The sequence below is a fragment of the Juglans regia genome, chromosome 3, assembly GCF_001411555.2.
Source record: "Juglans regia cultivar Chandler chromosome 3, Walnut 2.0, whole genome shotgun sequence".
Classification (NCBI taxonomy): Eukaryota; Viridiplantae; Streptophyta; class Magnoliopsida; order Fagales; family Juglandaceae; genus Juglans; species Juglans regia.
In genome coordinates this window covers 24,936,515-24,960,131 of record NC_049903.1, presented here as the reverse complement: position 1 = coordinate 24,960,131, position 23,617 = coordinate 24,936,515, and the positions used below count along the sequence as shown (strand labels likewise).

At 37.9% G+C, this 23,617-nt stretch overlaps 2 protein-coding genes across 2 annotated transcripts; one reads left to right on the top strand and one right to left on the bottom strand.

The window, feature by feature from the left end:
- Positions 1–1,929: 1,929 nt before the first annotated feature.
- Positions 1,930–9,437, bottom strand: LOC118348020. Its single transcript, XM_035688743.1, has 3 exons — positions 9,039–9,437; positions 6,055–8,927; positions 1,930–2,161 (listed from the first exon to the last, which is right to left on the bottom strand). The coding sequence occupies exons 1-3, from the start codon at positions 9,435–9,437 to the stop codon at positions 1,930–1,932; spliced, it is 3,504 nt and encodes a 1,167-aa protein (XP_035544636.1).
- A 5,469-nt stretch (positions 9,438–14,906) lies between these two features.
- LOC109011995 lies at positions 14,907–18,483 on the top strand. Its single transcript, XM_018993412.2, has 4 exons — positions 14,907–15,233; positions 15,389–15,499; positions 17,692–17,760; positions 18,226–18,483. The coding sequence occupies exons 1-4, from the start codon at positions 15,063–15,065 to the stop codon at positions 18,274–18,276; spliced, it is 402 nt and encodes a 133-aa protein (XP_018848957.1). The 5' UTR covers positions 14,907–15,062; the 3' UTR covers positions 18,277–18,483.
- The last annotated feature ends 5,134 nt before the right edge of the window (positions 18,484–23,617 follow it).

Sequence of the window (23,617 nt, the reverse complement as noted above, 5' to 3'; positions counted from 1 at the left end):
TATTTGTATTCTTTTTTTTTACCTCTTTCTGGTTCTTCTAGAAAGAGAAGGATGATTTTTTTTTTTCTTTTTTGGTTCGTGCTTCCATGAATAGAGCTTATTTTTTTCTTTCATATTAGTTATTTGAAAGTCCTCATATTTTGGGTGGTTCGGTTTACCATGGTTTTTTTTTTTTTTTCATAAAAATAAGAGTAAATTATAGGATTCAACATTTTACTTTTCATATTTTTACCATTTTCACCAAACGTAGAGATAAAAAAAGCTAATGTATTCTTAGTTCTATTATATTTTATTTAACAAAAACAGCAAAGGAAAAAAGCTTATTTTCAAACACAAAAAAAAAAAAAATTATACAATTTTGAATAAGTTTGAATTGGCTTGAATTGTTGAAATCGATCTAAATCAACCTATTTGATGCAGCGTATAGACTAGATCTGGCGCAACGAACACAGCAAAATAGACAACGCATATTTGCTTCACCAAGACGACTATAGTTTTCTGTAATAAGTAATTCTAACTCATCACTCTAAAATAATAGGAAATAGAATAATAACTTGTCAAAAGAGTCCAAAGATTGAATAAACAAAACCCTAACTAGGGGTGCAAATGGTCCGGTCCGGACCAGACAGGACCGAACACCCTATAGGGACAGGATTGGACCGGTAGTTATCAGTCTGGTTAGTCCATTCGGTTCGGCCTAATTTTTTTTTTTAAATCAATTAATAAAAATTTTTTATTCAAAATAATCAATTAAATTAAGTGACTTATTAATATAGATTATGTAACAAACTCAATAAAAAAATATTTTATATGGTCAATGATAATAAATTAGATAAAAATTATATTATTAATTTATATAATTACTATATAATTAACTAATTGATATTATATATTAGTTAATTCATAGAATATTAACAAGTGTTAATAACATATTTAAAATTTTATATTATTAATAGTGATATGTTAGATGAAGATATATATAAAATATTGTTAATTTATAGAATATTAATAAGTATTAATAACATATTTAAAATTTTATATTGTTAATTGTATAATTATTATATAAATAATATATATAAAATATTTTTTATTTTTATTTTTTATTCGATCAGTCCGGTCCGAGAAATCTCCACCCCGAGATCAGACCGAAGACTGAAATTTTCCTACTTATTGGACCGAAACCAACCATGTATTTTTTTGGTTCGGACTGAACCGGTCGGTTTCTCCGATCGGGACCGACCGTTTTACACCCCTAACCCTAACAATGATGGATGTCCAAAGCAGAAGGTCTATTCATTCGGCTTGGTTAGAATCAAAGCACAAGTCTAAACCTACTAAAATTCATAAACCAACAAAAAAAAGTGTTTTTGTTTGATCGAGTTGCACGCGCGTTGAGTGAGCTCTAATAGTAGTTGCTGCTTGACCGAATCTCGAGCAAGTCCTGGTATGAACTCTCTAGGTGGGTCTCGCTTGACCAAACATCAAGCAGGGTATCGCGCAAACTCTTCCACTACTCAGTGTCGTAACTTGCAACTCTTGTATCAGTACTCCACTTGACTGAGACTTGAGTAAAGCTCGAGCAAAATCATGGTCAGTATATCCTCTTGTCCCCTTGTTAAGATATAAAAAAAATTAATAAAAATTTACATATTTTCATCAATTTAAATTTTTGTGATAAGTGGTGATTTCATATAGTATTAGAGTAGAGGTTTTGAGTTTGAACTTTGACTCTATATTTTATCCAATTTTTCACATGTTGCCCCCCTCATTGAAGAGTCTGGCTCATACGTGAGGGAGAGTGTTAAGCTATAAAATAAATAATAAAAATCTATATATTCTCATCAGATTAAGCTTTTAGAACAAGTGGTGATTTTACACTGTTATCCGATTTTCTTTTTGCTTGAATCCTTCTTGACATCTTGGAAGGTTTCAATGTACATGAGGGTCATGTGATCTATCATCATTTTCGGGTTGGTGAGAATTGTCCCTCGAATTAGCGTCATCCTCCAATGAATCACCAACATAGGTCACTAAGTGCTTAGCATTGAATACATTAGAGGTCCAAATTTGACTAGGATGCTTCAGACTATAGCCATTAGGATTGATCTTCTCGGCGATCTCCACGGGCCAAATAGCTAGCTTGTAGTCATCCACCAGAAACCTGTATTTAGTCAACACAACCCGCACAGTCTCCGACTCCAAACTCTATAGCTCTACGCTTCTTGCCTACAACCACTTTTCCTTGCATTCTATGCCTCTAATTGCTAGACGATTGCTTATGGATCTCATAAAGCCGAGCAGTGAAATCTTCAACCATGACACTCAATCTGTCCAACTTCAACCCGAAATTCTACCAAGGCCCTAAATTTTTATTATTTATATTTTTTACCTTAAAATTTACCAAACTTCACAAACCTCATATTTTTTATATTCTAAATCCATATATGATCTTAGAATTTCAAAAATTAAATCACAACTATGCCAAAACTCATCAACCTGTGGCATGCATCAATGTGGGTTTATTTGTGATTTCAAGTCTATAGCTTTTATGCATGCATGTATGATCAATTTCCATCAAACATAAATCCATAACACCGATCTTGGAACATGTTTACAACTTATAAAAATGGCACACGAGTTCATCCCAACACTTAGGCATTGAATAACACCAAATAAAAACCATGCAAATAGTTGTGGTTTAAATCCAAAACTCACAAAGAAGCAGGCCATGGCCGATTGGTGAGTTATAGTGGCATCGACATGTCTTTGTTTCAAGTTACATAGGTTAGGTTAATTCTAACCTTCAAGGATTGTCTATGAGTAATCCAAAACAAGTATAAAAGAAAAAATTTCAGATCCTAAATCATGAAGAAAATGGTTTCAAGAAAACTATGCAAATTCATGATACTTGAGTTACTATTCCTAGGTGAGGTGAATAGTGATCTTAACTCAAATTAGAAACTTTACCAAGGTTGAAGTGGAACCCTAGGGGCATGTGTTTGGGGCTTGGGTAAGATGGAAACCAATGGTATGGTATATGTGGGCCCCATTTGAGATAATTAAATGAAATAAAAGGTTTGAGCTTTAAGTGTTGGGCTTTATTGGGCCATCCATTTACTTCTCTATGTGAGGGTTTGGAAGTGAACCTTTTTATGGGCCTCATGTCTAGATTTATTGGGCCTTTCCTTGGCAACAATAGTCCACTAGGTTCGGTCCCAACTTTGGGTATTTCCTCAATTGGGCCAATAGCCTCGAATCTTACTAAGTTGGGCTCAATAATCTTATGCTTACTAGGTTGGGCCTAATAACCTTATGTCTAATAACTTAGGTCCACAATCTTGTGTCAACAAGTTGGGCTTAAGTCTTGGTGTCTCTCCTTAGCTCTCTAACCTAATGAGCTAGTGCCCTTAGTAAACCAATCTCTTGGGCCTTTCCAAGTCCTTGTAGTAAATACCAAATCACTTGGCTCATTAATGTGGCAAACTTCCAATATGCCATGTGTCATTCTCCTATTGGCCTCTTGGCTTATTTTCCTTAAAATTAATAAAGCACTGAAAATCTAAATATACCAACTAAATTGACAATGTAACTTCTTTGCCAACTCAAACTCCCAAAAATTTTCTCTTTCTCAAGTATCTCAACTTCTACTTAGCTAGGATTATGACTACTAAGGTCAAGGCCTAAGGGTTTTTTAAATAGGGTGTTACATCCTTCCCCCTTAAAAAGAAGATTTCGTATTCGAAATTGAGGTATTAGCTAGTGCGAATGAGTAATGTATGCAACACACACACACACACACTTACCAAAGATTCTAAGGTCTCGAACTGGATGAGGAATCCTCAGCGACATCTTCATCATTCGATACCTCCTCCTGAGTGTGATAGAAGAAGGTATCCTCCTCTGAGTCATAGTATGCATTAGCTCGTTCTTCCATCTCTCTCCAATGTTCAATTGACACGTCTTCACTTCCTTCTTCGCTCATGAGATTGATTGGATGAAGGTGGAGGATATGTACACAGTGTTTAGTTGGTGAGAAAGTGAAGATATGAACTTCTTCCCAGGGTGGTTGTCAGAGAGAGAGAGAGAGAATTTGAAAATCCTATGGGCAGAGTGTCCCCTTGGTGTGTGCCTTTCTTGGGCACCAGCCCTTGGTCTTCCCCTTATATAGACTCTCAAGTTCTCACACTCCTAAGAGATAGGGAATCTCAAACATTGTATGCCATGTGTCATATGGCTTGTCCAAAACCCATCATCTTCCTCTCTTGGGAAGTCCAAGTGACTTCTATTGTTTGAATGACAAGTGGCTCATCTTCTTGCTTAAGAAAAATCAAATTCCTAAGTGCCCTTAGGCGTGCGACACAAAGTAGTTTAGGTTCATTGGACCTTTAGGGCATGTTGGTCATTTGACAAAACCCTAATCTTAGACCTAGGGTTTTTTAGAAGTGTGTATGCTTGCCAAGTGGCAAGTGGTGTGTAGGGATGTGTGCTAGTGCCTAGTTTCCACCCATCCTTTGCTCTTCCCCACTTGAAAAGGGAATGATGTTAATGTTATGTATGCATGTAGGTTGCCATCTGACACGCATATGAATGGACTGCATGAAATGTAAATAGCATGGAGTCCAGGTAAGTATTATGTTTATATTCTTTTAGAGTTATCTAAATGATATGAAATAAAAAAAGAAATGTTTCTCTTTATGATGTTTTATGAAATCAAATGAAAGGATGTTTATGAAAGTATGTTAAGTATAAATGTTTAAAGGTATATGTATGTAAATGCCTTCTTTGGTAGCCCCTATTTATATACCCAAAGTAATAGTTGTATGCATGTGAATGAGTGTTATATGTAGTAACTATAGTCTTTATGTTCTACGAAATGAATTGTTGAGGTTTATGCTTGATGTTTTGAACTGGTATTTAAATGATGCAATGAAAGTGTTTTTAAATGACGCTATGAACTGATATTTAAATGGGTCTGTGAACTGAGTTTTTAAATGATGCTATGAAAAGAATGTTTAGGGCATGCTATGAAATGATGTTTACTGATAATGTTTATGCTTGTGCTTTTAAATGGTATTTATGAAATGAAATGGTCTGATGAAAGGAATGAATGAAAAAGGAAATGACTGAAATGACTGAATGAATGAAAGGAAATGAATGAATGTTTTAATGTATGAAAATACGTAACGACCATGACTGAATGAATGATTGTACCAAAGGACTGAGTAGATTGTAATGACGGGTAAGTAGTACTAGTAGTACACCTAGTGCTACCCCTGACTGAAAAGGATTCCCAACTTGTGGTTACAGGCGGAATCCAGGTCCAAAAGATAGCTAACCCCAATACACGAGACGTAATAGTGTGTACTGGCTAGAGGAAAAGTGAAAACGGTTAAGTTGAACGTTGTGTAATCATTTAACTTTTTATGAAAGATATACAAGGTGTGGGAATGTTTCATGAGAAAGGAAAATATTTTTAAAGAAAAACTCTACCTTGTAATGTTTTTAAAGGAAATGAATGCTTCAAGTAAAGTATGTAGATAAATGATAAATGCATGAATGAAAACCTATGTTATTTTATTTTATTTTATTTTATGAAGAATGAAAACCTATGTTAGTATAGTTTTACAGTATAAAGTAATGCTTACTGAGTATTTGACACACTTTAGTTTTTATGTATGTCCCTCCCCCTCTCAGGGACAGAACGAGGAAGAAGCGTCATGAGAGACATGGCCCAAGGGAAGTGTGACAGAAGTCTAGGCGGTTTTACGTAATGTATGAAAGTAAGTTTTGTAAAATGACTTATAAATTTATTTGCAAAAGGACTTATAAATTTAACTTGATGATTTCCGCTGCAAAACTCTCTTTTTTTTTTGAAATAAAACCTCCTCATTCATTCAAATATCAGTGTTTACAATGCAATAATCTCTCAGTAAACAATCTGAAATACAAACTGGTATATCTTCTATCCATATCTTTTCTAATTCTATGTGTAATGCTTCTTTAGCAAGAGTATGTGCTACTGTATTTGTATTTCTATTTGCAAACTTCACTGACCAGTTAGGCCATTCTTTCATCTGAACCTTCAAATCTTCAATAATGCTGCCAAAATAAGATAAATCTTCAATCTGGCTGTTTACTGCATTAACAACGACCTGTGCATCTCCTTCCATTATCACTTTGTTGAATCTTAGATCTTCACATAACTCCATTGCTTTCCTTAATGCCCAGCCCTCAGCTATAGCAGGTTGATCCACAAAGCTTTTCGACTCACAGCAAGCTGCCATCACCTCCCCCTTATCATTTCTGATTACCACCCCTAAACCCACCTTCCTTTGTTTCACATCTAAAGCTGCATCCCAATTGGCCTTAAACCAATCCACATCAAGTGGATTCCAACTATGAACCAAACCCCCTGTGTTTGCTTGCTGTCTGATTTCAGTTATCTTCCCACATGAAGACTGATACTCTTCTAGGCTCTCTCTAGCTGTACTAATCACATAAGTGTGACTTAGAAGCTTGCTATCAAACACAAAGGTATTTCTCCGAAGCCATAACCCTCTCAACACTACAGCAACTTCCTCCATATCACCAATTGAGAGCTTCTCTGTTAGTTCTTCCAGCAAACCAAGTAGATCCCCTTCTCCCACCCTCCATTTCTGAACTGAAATGACAGATCCTGACCATACATCATTTGCAGCAGGACATTGCCAAAGAACATGCATGACTGTTTCTTCCTCTTGCAAACAAATAGGGCATCTAGAGTCTTCCACAATCCTCTTAGACCTCAGATTTTTCCTGGTAGCTAATAGATTATTCCCTGCCTTCCAAAGGAAATTTTTTGTGCTGCCAGGAATGTTTAGTCTCCAAATACTCTTCCAAAGCTTTCCTAAGCCATTCTGTTCCGAGGATTCTCCTTTTGAGACTCTTGATCTAGATTCCTCCAAGTGGTAGGCAGATTTGACACTAAAAATACCTTTCTTAGAGGGTCCCCAAATCATTCTATCATCCACGTCCCTCTTACTTAAAGGGATACTGATTATCAAATCAGCCTCTTCCTCAGAAAAAATAGATTTTATGAAACCCTCATTCCATACCTTCCTTCCCTCAAACATTAGGTCCTTAACTAAAACACAAGTATTCAGTAAAGGATTAGGAGATTGCACCCTGAAAGAAGATGGTGTTGGCAACCACCTCTGGCCCCAGATATTAATATTTTGGCCATCCCCCACCCTCCACCTTAGTCCTTCCTTTAGCAGATCCAAAGAACTCCATATGCTTCTCCAAATTTGAGATGGAGCTCTCCTTAACTTAGCTTCCAGCAGGGATGAGCTTCTAAAATATTTTTGTTTGAATATGGTGGCAACCATAGAGGAAGGGTTTTGAAGTATTCTCCTTGCTTGCTTAGCTAGAAGTGCTGAATTAAAACTGGACAGATTTCTAAAGCCCAGACCTCCACCCTCTTTTGACTGACTCATTCTCTCCCAACTCCTCCAGATAATACCACTGGAATTTTTCTGACTTTTCCACCAAAATCTGGACAACATCACATTGATCTCTTTACACAACCTTTTAGGCAGCATGAAGACACTCATAGTATAAGATGGAATTGCTTGTAGGACAGCTTTTATCATGACTTCCTTTCCTGCCCCAGACAGAAAGAAATTCTTCCAATTGCTAATCTTTTGCCAAACTCTTTCTTTTAAGCTTCTAAAAGTGTTATACTTTGATCTACCTACCATAGTGGGTAGACCCAAGTACTTATCATAACTGCCTTGCACAATAGCTCCACCTTCCACAAGAATCTTCCTTTTAACTTCCACAGAGGTATTAGAACTGAAAAACACTGCTGTCTTCTCCTTATTAAGAAATTGACCCGAGGCTTTTTCATAAATGAGCAACAAATCCTGCATCTTCCTCCATTCTTCCACCGAGGCTCTACAGAACAGAATACAATCATCTGCAAAGAGCAGATGATTTACTCTTAAGCCGTGTCTAGCTACTGAAATACCCTTTGTGTTCCCCCTTAGATCTGAGTTGTTGAGTAAAGAACTCAAACCCTCTGCACACAAGATGAATAGATAAGGGGATAGAGGATCCCCTTGTCTAAGACCCCTTGAGGGCAGTAACACCTCACCTGGTGTACCATTAATTAACACAGAAAAGGAGACTGAACTAATACATTTCAAAATTAAACTTGTCCACCCCTCACAGAACCCCAGCCTTTTCATAACAGCAATCACATAAGGCCACTCAATTCTGTCGTAGGCCTTAGACATATCAAGTTTGATAGCCATGCTACCTTTTTTACCTTTCTTGCTCACCTTCATCGAATGTAATACCTCATAAGCTACCATAACATTATCCGTTATAATCCTCCCAGGAATAAAGGCACTTTGATTGGCTGAAATAGATGCAGACAACACTTCTTTGAGTCTGTTTGCTATCACTTTGGACGCCACTTTGTAAATCACATTACATAGGCTAATAGGCCTATATTCAGTTACCAACTTAGGGTCCTTAGACTTGGGAATCAAGACAATGTACGTGTGGTTAACTGAAGAGAAAGAGGTTTTACCATTTAGCAAATCTAAGACTGTCGAGCATACCTTATCCCCCACTGTTGCCCAATGATTTTGGTAGAAACAAGCACCAAAACCATCAGGGCCTGGAGACTTCAAAGGGGCCATACTTTTGATAACAACTTCAATTTCCAACTTGCTAAAAGGTCTACTTAATTTTTCATTCATCTCACTTGTCACCCGAGGTACTATATTCTGTAGGCACTTCTCCATAGCAGCTGTGTTAGGATTTGAGGTAGAAAACAACCTCTCAAAATAGGATCTAAAGGCTTCATCAACTTCCACCTGACCCCTAAAAACTCTACCTCGATCATCCAACACTTGGCTAATGCTATTTTTTCTTCTTCTCTGGTTTGCACAAGCATGAAAAAACTTTGTATTCCTATCACCCGAGGCATACCAATTCCTTTTGGCCCTTTGCCTCCACTTCAGGTCTTCCTTTTCCAACAAACTCCCAACCTCTCTTTGCACCCTTTTAATCTCTGCTGAGTTATGCCTCCCCTCATCTTCTTGTAGCTTCTTAAGGACTTCTGTTTTTTCCTTAATAGCTCTCACCCTGTTAAACTTGTTCTGGTTATTCCACTGCCCGAGAGCCTTGCTGCAATTATCCAACAGATTCATAAAGTTTAAGGACTTCTCACCCCTCTCCTCCCCTTTATCCCACTCTCTTCTAATAACCCCTTCACATTCTTCATCTTTGGCCCAACCAGCTTCGTATCTAAATACTTTCTTGCCTCTCCAAATATTTCTGTCTTTCTTACTCAAAACCAGTAGCAAAGGCCTATGATCTGAGCATCTCCCTACTAATACCTCCACCCAGTATTCTTTGTACAAGTGTGCCCACCTTGGATTTGCCATTGCCCTATCCAACCTTTCTTTTGTAAAGGTGTCATCCTCATGTTTATTACTCCATGTGAACTTGTTCCCCTTCCACCCAAGATCAGAAAGATTTCCTCTCTCTAAGGCTAACCTAAATCTCTCCATCAGTTTTTCCTGTCTTGGATTTCCCCCCACCTTCTCATCATTAGTCACAATTTCATTAAAGTCCCTAATTACACACCATCCTTGGTTATCCTTAGGCTTTAAGGACTCAAAAAAATCCCATGCTTCGGCTCTTTTAAAAGCTTCTGGCTGCCCATGATAACAAGTGAGAATCCAACTATCCTTATCTTTTTCCTCAACTATCTTCACATTTATATGTCTTTGTGTGTAGTTAATGACTTCAACCTTAACCACATTGTTCCATAATAAAGCTAAACCCCCCTTTCTTCCTACTGACTCCACAACAAAACACCCTTCAGATGATCAAATCTTGCTGCTCTTAGTTTAGTCTCCATCAAAAAGACTAAATCGGGTCTCTTATCCTCCACCAAGTGGTAAAGGTCCTGAACTGTCCGAGGGTTCCCAAGCCCTCGACAGTTCCAACTTAAGATTTTCATTGGGATTGGCAGGGCTGTTGAACAGCCTCTGCCAACTCATGGTAAAGTTCCATTCCTCTTCCTTCAAGGTCTATTCTGCCTTTCTTATGGTTCCCACTCTCCCCTTCTCCAGCTTCTATCTCTACTTTTGATCTTTTTCTAGTTATAACAACATCCTTTTTATCAACTACCAGTTTCTTCTCTCTAGCTTTCCTCTTCCACCCTCCTTTTGTCAATGGTTTCCCAGCTAACAGTTTTGGTCCACCCCCGACCCCCACAACTTTTAGCCCCTGCTCTATTTCCCCCTCTACCACCTGAGTTTCTTTTACCACTTCTATCTCTTCTCCTACACTACCCTCTCTCCCATTCCTTACACCTATATCCCCTTCTCCCAACCCAGGTAGCAGATCCTCATTGACTTCCTCCCCTCTATCTTTTCTATATTCCTTCCCAAGCCCCTCGTCTCCCACATTTGAATTAGCACTACTTTCCCCCCTCCTTCTGTCCTGCCAATCTTCTCTGTCCTTCACTCTAGAACTAGATTTAATCTCAGCCCTCAGCCACGACCCATATTGCTCCTTTTGTTTCCCTTCTCCTCCACATCCTAATTTACCATGAACCATACATCCACAAGCTAGACATATTCTAGGCAGTTTTTCATACTTTAAAGGAATCCACATTTTTTCTCCTTTAACATTAATAAATCTACCTCGAGCCAAAGGTTTGTATATATCTAACCTGATTTGAACTCTCAGGAATCTGCCCCAACCACTGCCATCTGAATTCACATCCATTCCCTCCACCTCACCAATAGTTTTCCCTATTTTCTTCCCATGATCCTCATTCATACAGCCAAGAGGCATATCATGCATTTGTACCCAAAAGCTTTCTTGCTCAAACTTCAGGCTCTGTGGTGGTGTAAATTCCTCGAACGTCTTCAGTACAAGTAGGTGCGAATCAAATAACCACGGTCTCCCACTCCATACTCTTTGCTTATCTGCCTGATTTGCAAACGTGAGGGTGAACAAGTTATTCCCCACCTCAGTGAACTTTGTTGGTTTGCTGATTCTCCATACTTTCATCATTGTTGATTCAACCACATCCTTCCTAATGCTTCGCTCCATACAGATTTTACCAACCAAACTACATGCCCCTCTATATTGTATTTCCTCTGTAACCGATTCATCAATGGCTATTTCTATCCCTTCCTCTTCCGTCAAACAGAGTCTCTCCCATTTCTCCTCTACCTCATCCATTTCCACCCTGCTCCTCCGATACACTACTGTCAGAGCCTCCGATATTTTCCTTTCTTCCACCTCGTTTCTAGTTGCAGAGCTATCCCCGTACCTTTCCTCCTGCTACAGCCACCGTGACCATCGTACTATTTGTTACACCACAGCTACGTACCGCCTGCCACCCACTATCTAGCCGTTAGGAACTCTAAGTGGTCCCCCCTTAGCTTCACCTCATACTCCCTCCCGAGAATAGAGAGAAGAATTATCAACTACCTGCAGAGCCTGCAAAACTCTCTCTTAGATTTATAAAGTATGTTTTAATTTAAAACATATAGTCTTTTATATCCTGAGAAGGAAAGAGAAAAGGTTTTAAAAGGGTCTGTAATTCCTGTCTCAATTTCTAAAACTATTTTCTAAAGTCCCACCATAAGGATAGGTGTTACAAGCATTCCCCTTGGAATGGTAGATCATGTGCCAAGATAAGGAGACGTGGCAGATGATCGACTGCAGGCGGTCAACTAGATAGTAACGTCACGATGTGGATTCAGAACATCAGATCATAACTACAAACAAAATCAGATACAAAATCAGAATATCATGCCAAAGGTTTTCAAATACCAAATCATATCATAATAGAGTACTGGACAGATTTAGATCATTTTCACATATTCAAAATAGATTCAGAGCATCTTCACATAACATGCACAAATTTTCAGATTTCATACTCATTCTTTTTGCACAGTTAAGAAACAAAATGCCAAAAATATGCTCATGTCTACACCAGTCATGACAAAAAATACTTTCATACAGATTTCATGAATAATGCAGATCAAGTAACCAAGGTTGTTTCAAGTATTTTTTTCATAACAAAATATGCATACTTTTCATAAATCAACCTCAATCCATTTCTTTTTATACAAAGTTTAGCATAAGAATCTCGCTTACATGGGCTTTTAACTTTTTAAAATTTTTCCACAACAGTGCCGAACAAATATCAATTGTCACCTATAACATAAACACGTAACTTACTTAAATCTCCAATTACACACATATCTTGATATTTAAGCACTACAATAACCTTTTCTCTTCTTCTTTTTTTTTTCCTTTTTTTTTCTTTTTTTTTTTTATCTAAAAACCTAAAATTCTCGTAACAATAAAATACCATCACTTCCCAAATTCATCGATATCTACTTAGTTCTTCCGACTTACATAAAATTCTAAATTATTTCTATAAAATAAAGTGTAAAACTAAGCCCACATAAAATAAATCTCCACTTAATATTCACTCAACATAATCCCAACTCAAACACAAGCCAAAACTTTCACCAAGCCTGGCCCAAATTAAACCAAAGAGCCCACTAGCATAAAAGTTTAGAATCATATTGGTATTAACACAATTTATGAGGAGCAGAAGTGGAAAGGCTGAAAATAAAAACAAACAAAACAAAAAGAAAGAGCAACATGACAATCGTGGACTCCATGGCCATGCGACAAACTCACCGTGTGAGAAGCAACAAGCGTCAAGTAGGTGGTTGGGCGCAGTGGCAGAGCACTAGAAGAGGGAGAAAGAGGAAACCATTACTCACATCATAAAGAGAGAGAGAAAGAGAGAGAGAGAGAGAGAGAGAGAGAGAGAGAGCGAACGTAGTGAGAGAAAGAGAGATTGAGAGAGGAAGAGATAGAGGCTTACGGTGTAATAGTGATCGAGCTGGGGCAGTGTCTCATGGCTGGACTACGGTGCACTGGCGGCAAGTGGCTTGGCAGCTTGCAGCGGAGAAGTGCTTAATGGGAGAGCCTTGTTTTGTTTTTGTTTTATAAAATAGAGCTTGCCCTGTGGGTTGGAAGTGTGGATGACAATTGGGTTGTGGTGGTGCAAGGCAGTGATTGGGTGGCTCGTGCTCGAGCAATGACATCGGTTTTATGTGGAGGAAGGACTCTCGGTGTGGAGGTTCTACCCTAGATGGACTATGATAGTGGCATCTTATCGTGATGCAGCGGCTTGCTGTTGTTTCATGCGACGGGGGCCGAGGGGGAAGCTATTGGTTATTAATATGGTTACGATTGCTTCCTGGACGTGGAGATGTGGGACTGAGACATGCAAACTTCTTTGGCCGTGATGAGAAGTTGCGACGTGGGATTGAGACGTGGGCTAGTTTCCTTTCTCTCAACCTGTCCAAGTGCTGCGGTTTGGTGGTCACGGCTAGGCGAGCCAAGGGCTGGTTGTTGGATGTGAAGGAAGTGTTGGTGGTGGCTAATCTACTCCTGGAGCGTGGAATGAAGGGCTATTGGTGCGTGTAGGGGCAGCACTGTGAAGTCTCCAGCCAGTAACATGGTGGTCATGGTTCACGGTGGCTAAGCAGCAGTGTGTTAAGGTGGTGGCGTCCTAGGGTTTGGTTGTTGAAAAATTATGTGCGGCAACCCTAGTTTGGGAAAAAAATGAACATCCAACTTATACGTGAATATATATACGGACTGTTGCCATGAACATAGTGGGAGGGAGACGTGCATGGCGTGGAGTCTAGACTTGGTTCTCATGGGCTTGGATTTTGGGCGTATGTGGCTTGGGCCTTTCCGTGAGTTATGGACCTCGACTCAACTTCCAAAAATAATCCAACTTGTCCCATAAACTTTCGGGCCAATTCGCACATAGTCTATCAAAAGATTTTAACCTAATTATCAAGCCCAATAAAATTCATAATCTATCAAAATAATTTTGGACTTTTAGCCTATTCCAAAATTACTCGTTAAACCTCGAGTGAGCTTTCATACATATTAACCATAAAAAGAAGTTTATAGAACCTGCAATTGGCTTAGGCTTGGTGTTGGGCCTGGTTGTTACAACGATTATTGTTGGTCATTTTAGCAAGATTTTTAAGCAAAAGCTCTTTTATACCAAGTTCTAACACAGTTATATATTACGCAAAAAACAAGGTAAATAACGTGTGTAAGGGAAAATAAGTTATTAAGTTACCCTCTAACCATACTCATTGATCATATGATTTATGATTATATATTAATAGTTACATCATGAAAGTTTACGCCTTATATGATCCATGGACTGCTTTATTTAATTGCACCTATGTTATCTGTCATTGTTTACATGTAACATGTTTTATGAACATATCATTGTTTTATAAAGAATAGTCATAAGAAAAGTGTCACGACCCCAAGTTAGAATGTGAAACTATTTTAGTGGAACTCTTTTGTCAATTCTGAAGTATTTAATAATAAAGTGGTATCTTCTGGATTGATGATGAACAATCAATGATCTCGAACAAGAAAGTAAGAGTCACGAAATGTAAGGTTGCCTCTTGCTGGTGGAGGCTAGAGAATATCTAGGATGAAGGATGTTCCGTAAAGTCTTAAGTATTCTTGAGTTGAAGTCACATCGATAAACTTTACTCAAAGGTGTGATTAAAAGAGCTCTAATGTGCATACGAACTTTTTGAGAAGTCGTGGTGTTCGGTTAATTGGGATAAAAAATTGTAATGATTTTTTTAAAAAAAAATTGTATTGATTAGTTTGAAAATTTTGAATTTAAATTATTTTTTTGGAAATGACATGGAATAAAATGAAATAGATGAAATAAAAATTTTGAGATAAGATGAAATTCCAAACATGCCCTTACTATAACGTGGGTGTTCGCAAAACCAACCCCCCGGCTACAAGACAACATTTAACATGATCTTCCTCTTACCAAAAGTCAGGAAATCCGAAACCCTCCTTCCACAGCTCCAGCTCCTCTTCCTCCTCTGCGTTCCCATCCCGTCCTTGGTACACGAAACACTCACTCATCACTTCCCCTCCATATTCATTAGCATCACACTCTCATGCCACAAAATAACAGTATGTCCAGAAAGGGAACACCAGCTGCTTCTCTTCAAAAGGACGCCCCATGGAGGGCAGCACCCTCTGCAAAGCCTATACCCAAAATTCACCAGTCCCCTTCGCTCCGTCTTCCCCAAACTCCCACTTCCAGTTACGCCCTCCACGTCATGAAGGTTAGCGCTCTCTCTCTCTCTCTCTCTCTCTCTCTCTCTCTGTGACACTAGACACGTTGTAATACTGGTTTGTTTACATGTATATAATTGTACGGTTAGTTATACTATTTGTCAAGACTCAAATTGATTCTCATGTTTCTGGGTTTTGGGCGCAGCATCAGAATCCGATAGGAAGTGGGATGGCAATGGAAGCAATAGTGGAAGTGGCAGGGCCAGAATGCATTGTCCCAGGACAGATTACACCCATCAAATTACTCGGTGTCAAGGTTCTTCTTTTCTATCTTCATTATTATCAGAAAGAGTCATATTTTATTTTATTATTTTTAATGTTTGAATTGTAAATTCGAGGAATTGTTAGTCGACCTATCGTTATCATATTTATCTTTTGGAGATTTCGATGGGCATCTGTGTGACATACAGTAGTAGTGCTTCAGTGTTACAAATGAATGGAAAATCTACTTGTTATGTCTTCAGTGGACAATTCATCGATTGTTTTGTCCTACTAGATTCCTTTAGGTGTGGCAGCTTTATCTTGTTAAGGGTAGGAGTTGCGATGGAATTTGTGGAAGGTATATCATACTACAACGCCAAGCAGTGGCGGAGTGAAAAAAATTTCTTTGGGAGCTAACTGATATTATAATAATGAAATATTTTTTAAAGCTGAATTCTGCTACTCATAATTGTACAAAAAACTATATACGTAGGATACAACAAATCGTCAAAATGTTTATATGTTAAGGATCTATAACACGGGTGTATGGTAATGTCACCTTAACTAATGTAACACACATAGACACATTGCATCAAGCAGAAGGAGTTCAAGGCTACAAATGAATGGAAAGCCCATTTGTTAATTCTTCAGTGAAGAATTTATTGGTTGTTTTGTCCTATTTGCTTCCCTTTGTCATGGCAGGAATTTGTGAAAGGAAATCATACTGCAACCTCATGCAGTGGAAGAGCCAACAACTTTTTTATTGGAGGGTGTAATTGATATTATAATAATGAAATAATTTTTTATTTGGATGTTTTCTGATATACAGTAACATACGAATGTGATAATGGAAGATTACAAAATGTAAATAAAGGTTTTCCATCTTCAACTGAAAACTTAGTATATTTTGCATTCCCTTTGAACTTGTGATTTTGGGAAAGAAAGGAAGAAAATTAGAACAAGCAAGAGGTTGAAGAGAGTAATGGAGGAAGAAAAGAGTTGTGTGCTTTAAGAGTTTAAAAGTGAAAGAATAGGTATTCTTTAGCTTTTAGAAAATTTTGGATCCAAACTTTCAAAGTTTGGGAAAAAAAAATAATTTTAGGCTTTGGGCTAAATTTTGAGGTTTGGAAAACGAAAATACATTATTTTTAAAATTTTTGAAACACAAACGATGTGTATTATAAATATTTTTTTTTAGGAAGCTAAGAAAGTTATTTCAAAATCTTGAGGGCACCAAGAAGACTGACCCCCTTCTGGCCCTGACCTCAAGGATCAAGTTGTTTGTGAGGTGTTGGTGAGCTTATTAATTTATTCTATATATAGGAAATACTTATTAAAAAGCACCACAGGCTATAGGTGAGCTTATTAAAATTTTTGTAAGAAATCTTTACTAAAAAGTGCAAATGGTGCTATTGGTGAGCTTATTACTGTAAAAGACTATATATTAGAAGCAGATACAAGTTTTTGGTTTCAAGACTGATATGAGATGTTGGATATGGAAACTAGAATTTAAATACACGTACAAAAAACTATCATAGATCTGAACTGATTGTAATATAGAATTTTATTTTTTGTTAGTCTGATTTATTTGCTGTTAAATATATTCAAACCAGCACATCCCACACATTAAACATAACAGGCTATCCAGATTGTGTAACCAACACAATTTTCATCCAAATTTGGTGCCATCCTGAATTTAAGAGGTGCTTAGTGTGGAATAGAAGCTTGTCTCCTACAAGATGTGTTATTTTTTTTCAGAATGATTTGGATGATTTGGTTTGGTAATGTTAGAGGATTTAAAAATAGTTGAATGCCAAGGCACACGGACCCCTCGATTTCATTAGTTTTTGCCATTGTATAAAACTTCTGGCTATGATTTCATTTATATGTTGTTACCAAGCTAGGTGGCACATCTGAACTAGCTACGCATTGCTTGTGGCTACTGGTAGATGCTCTCTCTCTCACCCTTTATCTATCTCTAGATTAAATTGTGAATTATTTTGTGGCATTTAAACGTACTTGCTTATTCTGATTTTGTGATGCTAACCTAACAAGGATAATCTCTAAGAGAGAGCATTCAAAGTCGTTAATTAATTGGTATAGTTGTTGATTAGGGTTTGCTTTTTTGTGGACTTTGTTTCTTAATTTTTATATATTTCATTTGAGTTTTATTTCTGATATTGTTCTCAATGACATTGCAATATTGGTTATATTCCCTTTTGTTGATCTGCTTTTGCATATGGACAGGTATGGCCTATAAATGTTAACATAAAATTTTTAGAACCAGTTGGACGAGAACTCAAGTCACTTGGAAAGGTAAAACTTCATGTTTTGAGAAGTAGTTTATTTATATTCTCCAACTTATCTTTGTGTGTGTTAGGTACCTGTTATAATGTGCACATGTTGACAAACCATTCGGATATTGAATAGTTGGTGACTACCCTATGAGGACATTTCAATGAAGGATGTCAAAACTGAAATTACTTTAGATCTGCTGTGAAGGGTCAATAGTTCCACACTACTAGCAGCCTTTATTGCAGTTATTTGTTCCTTGATTCGGTGGTAGGTGGATAAGTGCAACAGATACTCGGAAAATAATCCGTTGTTACAGTTATAGTGTGGGCTTTAATTTTTTGTTGTTTCTGCTTTTATTCTAGTTTGAAGCAGTAGTCTATCAGGAGAAGGAATATTATTAAGCTTTCACACATCAAACATGAAAATCTTCATTTATGGCTTATAACTTTATCATGATTGATCTGGTTGCCGGTTTCTTTGATGCAGTTCCTGGATGATGCTGTCAACCTCATGAACAAATCATTTATAGATCGCTAGTAGCATTTGATTCAAACCACAGTTAGCTGCAATTTTTCGCTTGAATGTTTTTTGTACTAATTGTTGCAATGAGCCAGAGGCTTAGCCAGGTAATGTGACTGTAAAATAAGATCTCAAATAATTTGTATGTCAGAAGCCGGAGAATTTTTTATTGTTCAATGTTTTCTTGGCTATATAACTTGCAGGATTTTTTTCCTTGGTCTGATATTACCTTTGTATTCATAGCCCATCTCAATTCATCTCAACTCATCTCACTACTATTCACTACTATTCAACAAATTTAATTCACAAATCTCACTACTATTCACAACTCATCTCACTACTATTCACAACCTATCTCAACTCATCTTCGAATCCAAACCACTTGATGCAACTAGTTTTTTCTGAAATTCGTATATAGTTTATTTTGGTGTGTAGTATTTATTTAGTTTTATTATTTTTGAAAGCCTTAAAAGTGTCTTGGTTAATTTTTAAAACTATGCTTTCCATTTCATTTATGGGCAACGTATAGTCTATGAAAATGTTTCATTCTGAATACGGAAGAGCAATATTCTAAGCATTCCATAACGAAAGTGCAGTTCTAGTTATGTCAAGTGTTGGAGCCCGTAATCCCGTCTCATCGAGTAACCTGATACATTACGTTGCCCCTCCCATCTTCAAACAGTAAGATCATTGATTCGATCTTTGCTCGACTTGAAGTGCCTTGTGACCTTCAGCTATTGTTGCTCATTTCACCATACTTGATCTGGAAGTATGATCTGGATGATAGACAAGAAAAATATAGAAGTACCAAAGCTGCGTGCGCATGCTTGTGTGTGTGTGTGTGTGTGTGTGTGTGTGTGTGTGTGTGTGGGGTTTTCATTGCTAGCTTTCAAAACAACATCCTTGTCCTGTTGCTTTTCCTTTTTAACCCATGAGAAACTCTTATTGCAGTCGGGTGGGGAACCGCTGCGTAGTCGGTGCCCATGTAGACAAAAATGAAACGAACATTTTCATTCAAAATGGACAAAACACGGTGTCCCGTTTCAAGCAGCCCAGACTTATGTTCCACCCTGGTTTTCGCATCTCTTTCTTCCTTTTGTGAACCCACTGCCCTTTAAAAATTAAAACTTTTACGCCTGTAGTAGATGAAAATCATTAGTTATGTAAAGTGTTGGAGCCCATAATCCTGTCTCATCGAGTAACCTGATACATGACGTTTCCCCGCCTATCTTCAAACAGTAAGATCATTGATTTATTGCTCTCTGCTCGACTTGAAAGTGCCTCGTGACCTCTCATTTCACCATACTTGATCTGGATGATAGACAAGAAAAATATAGAAGTACCAAAGCTGCGTGCGCATGCTTGTGTGTGTGTGTGGGAAAATCTGTTGTTGCTCCTGATGCAGCAGTAAAATGGACTTCCTTAAATATGGTCCCATGGCTCAATACATGAGTTGGTAGATACAGTCCAAGCTAGCATTTCTTGGAGCCAGTTCGAGTCCGTATCTTTCCCATCTCCAGGATGATATTTGGTTTTCATTGCTAGCTTGCAAAACAGCATCCTTGTCCTGTTGCTTTTCCTCCTTAACCCAAATATTTAGTGGATGTCAAACTCCTGGAATATAACTGTCACACCCCGGATCGGGTGTGTACCTTTTAATTTGAAATTTACAAAATATACAATTTAGATACAATAATCCTTCCAAAAAATCAAATTCTTAAGAAAAGAGTGAACTCAATGCTACTGTATATTCTCTAAAATCTCATAAATTCACTTATGCCACCTGTACTTAAACTCACCTTCCTCATCTAATACTGTCACTTGTAATCTGTTTTAACTATCACAACTATCAAATTCCTTTGAAAAAAATATTTGAGATAAACGGGTGAGTCCAACTCAGTAAGTAACTAATAATATACTAATGTGTAAATATGAATAACATACAGAATGCAAAACAAAATAGTATAAAAATAATAGTGGTATTTAAGAAGCATTTTATTATAATAATAATATAGACCAAAAGACCTCACGTACAAGTGAACTAGAATAAAATAAAAAATTAAAACATAGACCATGTTTACCTTATGGCAAGGTTGTGCATAATTGCAGTTAGCCAAGTAGAACATATACCACTTTGTCTCCAAAGTGAGTGTACTCAAAATAAAGACAGCAATTTTACAATCGTGGCAAGGTCAGAATAGAGACTAGATTATATACCTGCAACAAGGCTATAATAGATGTCACAATTTTATACTCGTGGCAAGATCAGAACAGAGGCCACAATTTTACACTTGTGATAAGGTTAGAACGTAGGCCACAATTATAACTTATGGTTGGGCGCGTAACCAAAACAGAACAGAATCTTATACTTCAAGTTTTTTAGATACAATGCAATAATAAAAGAGTATACTTACAAATAATATCGTAATCAAATAAAATTTCAAACTTCAAATTCAATCTTATACAATAGAGAAATAGAGTACAAAAAATTGTTCATGTCTACACCAGTCATGAAAAAATGTCACATTTTTATTTTTCATAAACAAAGAGTAGTGCATAAAATAACCAAGGTTGGTTTCTGTGACGCCCGCAGCTCCCGTTTGGAATTAGACGGTGACTAAAGCATCGAGACATATAACTCAAGGCTACATACCCCCATACATGATAGTTAAGATGTAATGCACCTATTATATTCTAGCAGTATGCAATAAATCGTAGCGAAAATTCATGTAAATCTAAGTAAGATTTAAAGCAATTTGTAAAATAGCATGGTACCATGAACTAATTATCCCAAAAGATTTCATTCTGTTCAAATTACTTCAAAATAGAAAATATTGTAAAATATCCCAAAAACAATAGGGATCTCCAAAGGTAAATCATAAAAACCCTACAAGGCCTTCTCTATTTGGCCTTGTGTGATAACCCAGACTTAGCCAAGTCTTCGTCTTTATTTCGTCGCCAATTTATTATTTATTTTGGGCCATGAATTAGGTATAGAATGTTTAGAAGGCTTGACCCTCATTATTTCTTCAGTGCACTAGGCACACCCTAGCCAATGAGATAGGCCACCTAAGCCTTAGAATTTCAGCCAGCCCAACTGTCTCAAGGACCAAGGGGCACACCCAACCCATTTACTCATTGACACTTGTCACACATGCAAAAACATTATGAATCTAGATGCAATATGGGGAAAGGGGGTGAGAGACCTTAGGATCTTGTAACCCTAAGAGCCCCACACGCCACCTTAGGATTTTGGTGAGTTCTAAGGCTTGCAATGATTTGAAGAAGAAGAAGGGACACATGGGAATCCTACAAATCAAAGGCACAAGTCTCCAAGAGACTTTTAGGGTTTTGGCCATGGGGACTTGCACGCCCATCATAGGGTTTCAACCTACTTTTGCCACTTGTCACACATGTAGTGAGTGCATGAGGGATTCTAGAAGAAGACTTTCTTGGGAATTGGAAGAGTTGCATGGGGACTTGCACGCCACACAAGTACCTAGGTTCTAGAAGGATTTTTGTGAGAGGAAGAGGAAGGAGTGGATGGCTAGGGCAAGACCCACATGCCACGTGCCACACGCCTAGGGAACACACACACCTACCTAGGTATCGCCAAGTGTCACTCATGCAATGGATGGGGCCTCCATTCTAGAAAAGGGCAATGACTTGGAAGTGGAAGAGGCACCTAGGAGAAGGCAACTCTAACCCTAGGGTTTTCAGCCACCATACTCACACACACACACACACACATGCTCACACGCCACTTGTCACTCTTTAGGGTTTCAAGAAGGCCTTAGGCAGTGGAAGGATCACCTAGGGAAGGGGCAACACAAGAAGGTGAAGAATCCTTATAGGAAAAGATAGGGGTGGCACACACACACCCACAAGCCTATGCCACTTGGCATGCATGCACACGCCAACGCTCTACAGAGATGGAAGGGTTTTTTATGAACAGACACCTTTGCACCTAAGGTTCATTGAACCTGGACTCATTAAAGGGACTCCAAAGGACATTAGGGTTTCGGTTTGGGCAAGGCTCACGCCACTTATCCAAGGGACTCTTGGTCTTCTCAAAGCAAGGCAATGATGCACAAGGAAGTGGGAGAGTTTTGGCCAAGGGGAGAAGAATCTGCCACATGGCACACATGCATAGGTGGTCTAGCATCCAATGGGGAAAAATTAGTTGGGAGTTGAAGAGGTATATAAAAAGGGAAGAGGCCACGCTCAAAGGCTTTCCTTTGTCATTTTTGGATCTCCTTGCTCTTGCCTCTCTTCCTCTCCACACACCCCTACATGCCTCTTAGTAGATTTCTCTCTTCCAAGATTCAAACACCATTTTCTTACACTTTCTCCTCAAGAAAACAAACACTAATTTCTTCCCACAAGCAAGAAGTCACGACTCCAAGCAAGGAAGAATCCCACGGTGAGAATCACACTTTCATCATCTCTTTTCCCCAAACACCCATACACTCCTGACTCAAATGTGATGGGAATCTCAAAGGGATTTGAGATCACCAAGAACATACACACATGAAGGGTTGTTTCAAACATTGAAATACTCTAGGCAAGGGGGTGACCGAAAGTTTGAGGACCCAAATCCTAATTTCTTCTTCAAGCCATTCGGCCATATCACATTTACACCACCCACTTGTTCATGACCTAGCTAAGGAATGAACTCAATGGTTTTATTTTCTAAAACCTCTAGACCGATTGTTTGAAGCACCACCATGAGCAAAACGACGAACCCTAACAACTACACCCACACACATGTTGGATTAGGGTTTGGTCCTTTGTTCTAATGAATTACATCAACTCTATTTCGGCTTGCTTATATTAACTTATGACGGATTTGTGGTTAGTAGACTCTCAACCTACTCGGTTAATATTTGTATATGGTTGCATAAACTTTGCATCTTGGTTGCTATTGTATATACTTGTCATGAATATATATTGCTTTGGTTTGTATGATAGTTTTGCCATGATCTATAGTCTATAAGTGATTCGGATTTGCTAATGTCAAAAGAAGATTTTTACATGCTTTGTGAACCTTGGAAGTTTCGGCCATGTCTATGTGCATATGGATTGGTCATTGTTGTTTCGTTTCTGATATGTTTTAAATGTTTTCCTACCTAACATGTTATGAATATGAAAGTTCTATTGTGGTCAAGCAATAACCTGAAATGTTCTATGCTTGTTTCCATGCATACACGGCGTGTCATATGTTACATGTTTTATGATAAGAAAAGAATGTGTCATATCTCATGTCACATGCATTTGGGTAAATGATATTTTTTAAAAGAGAAGTCAGTACATGCTTTTATCACGACCCTAAATGCTAGGATGAGAGAATGTCTTGGTG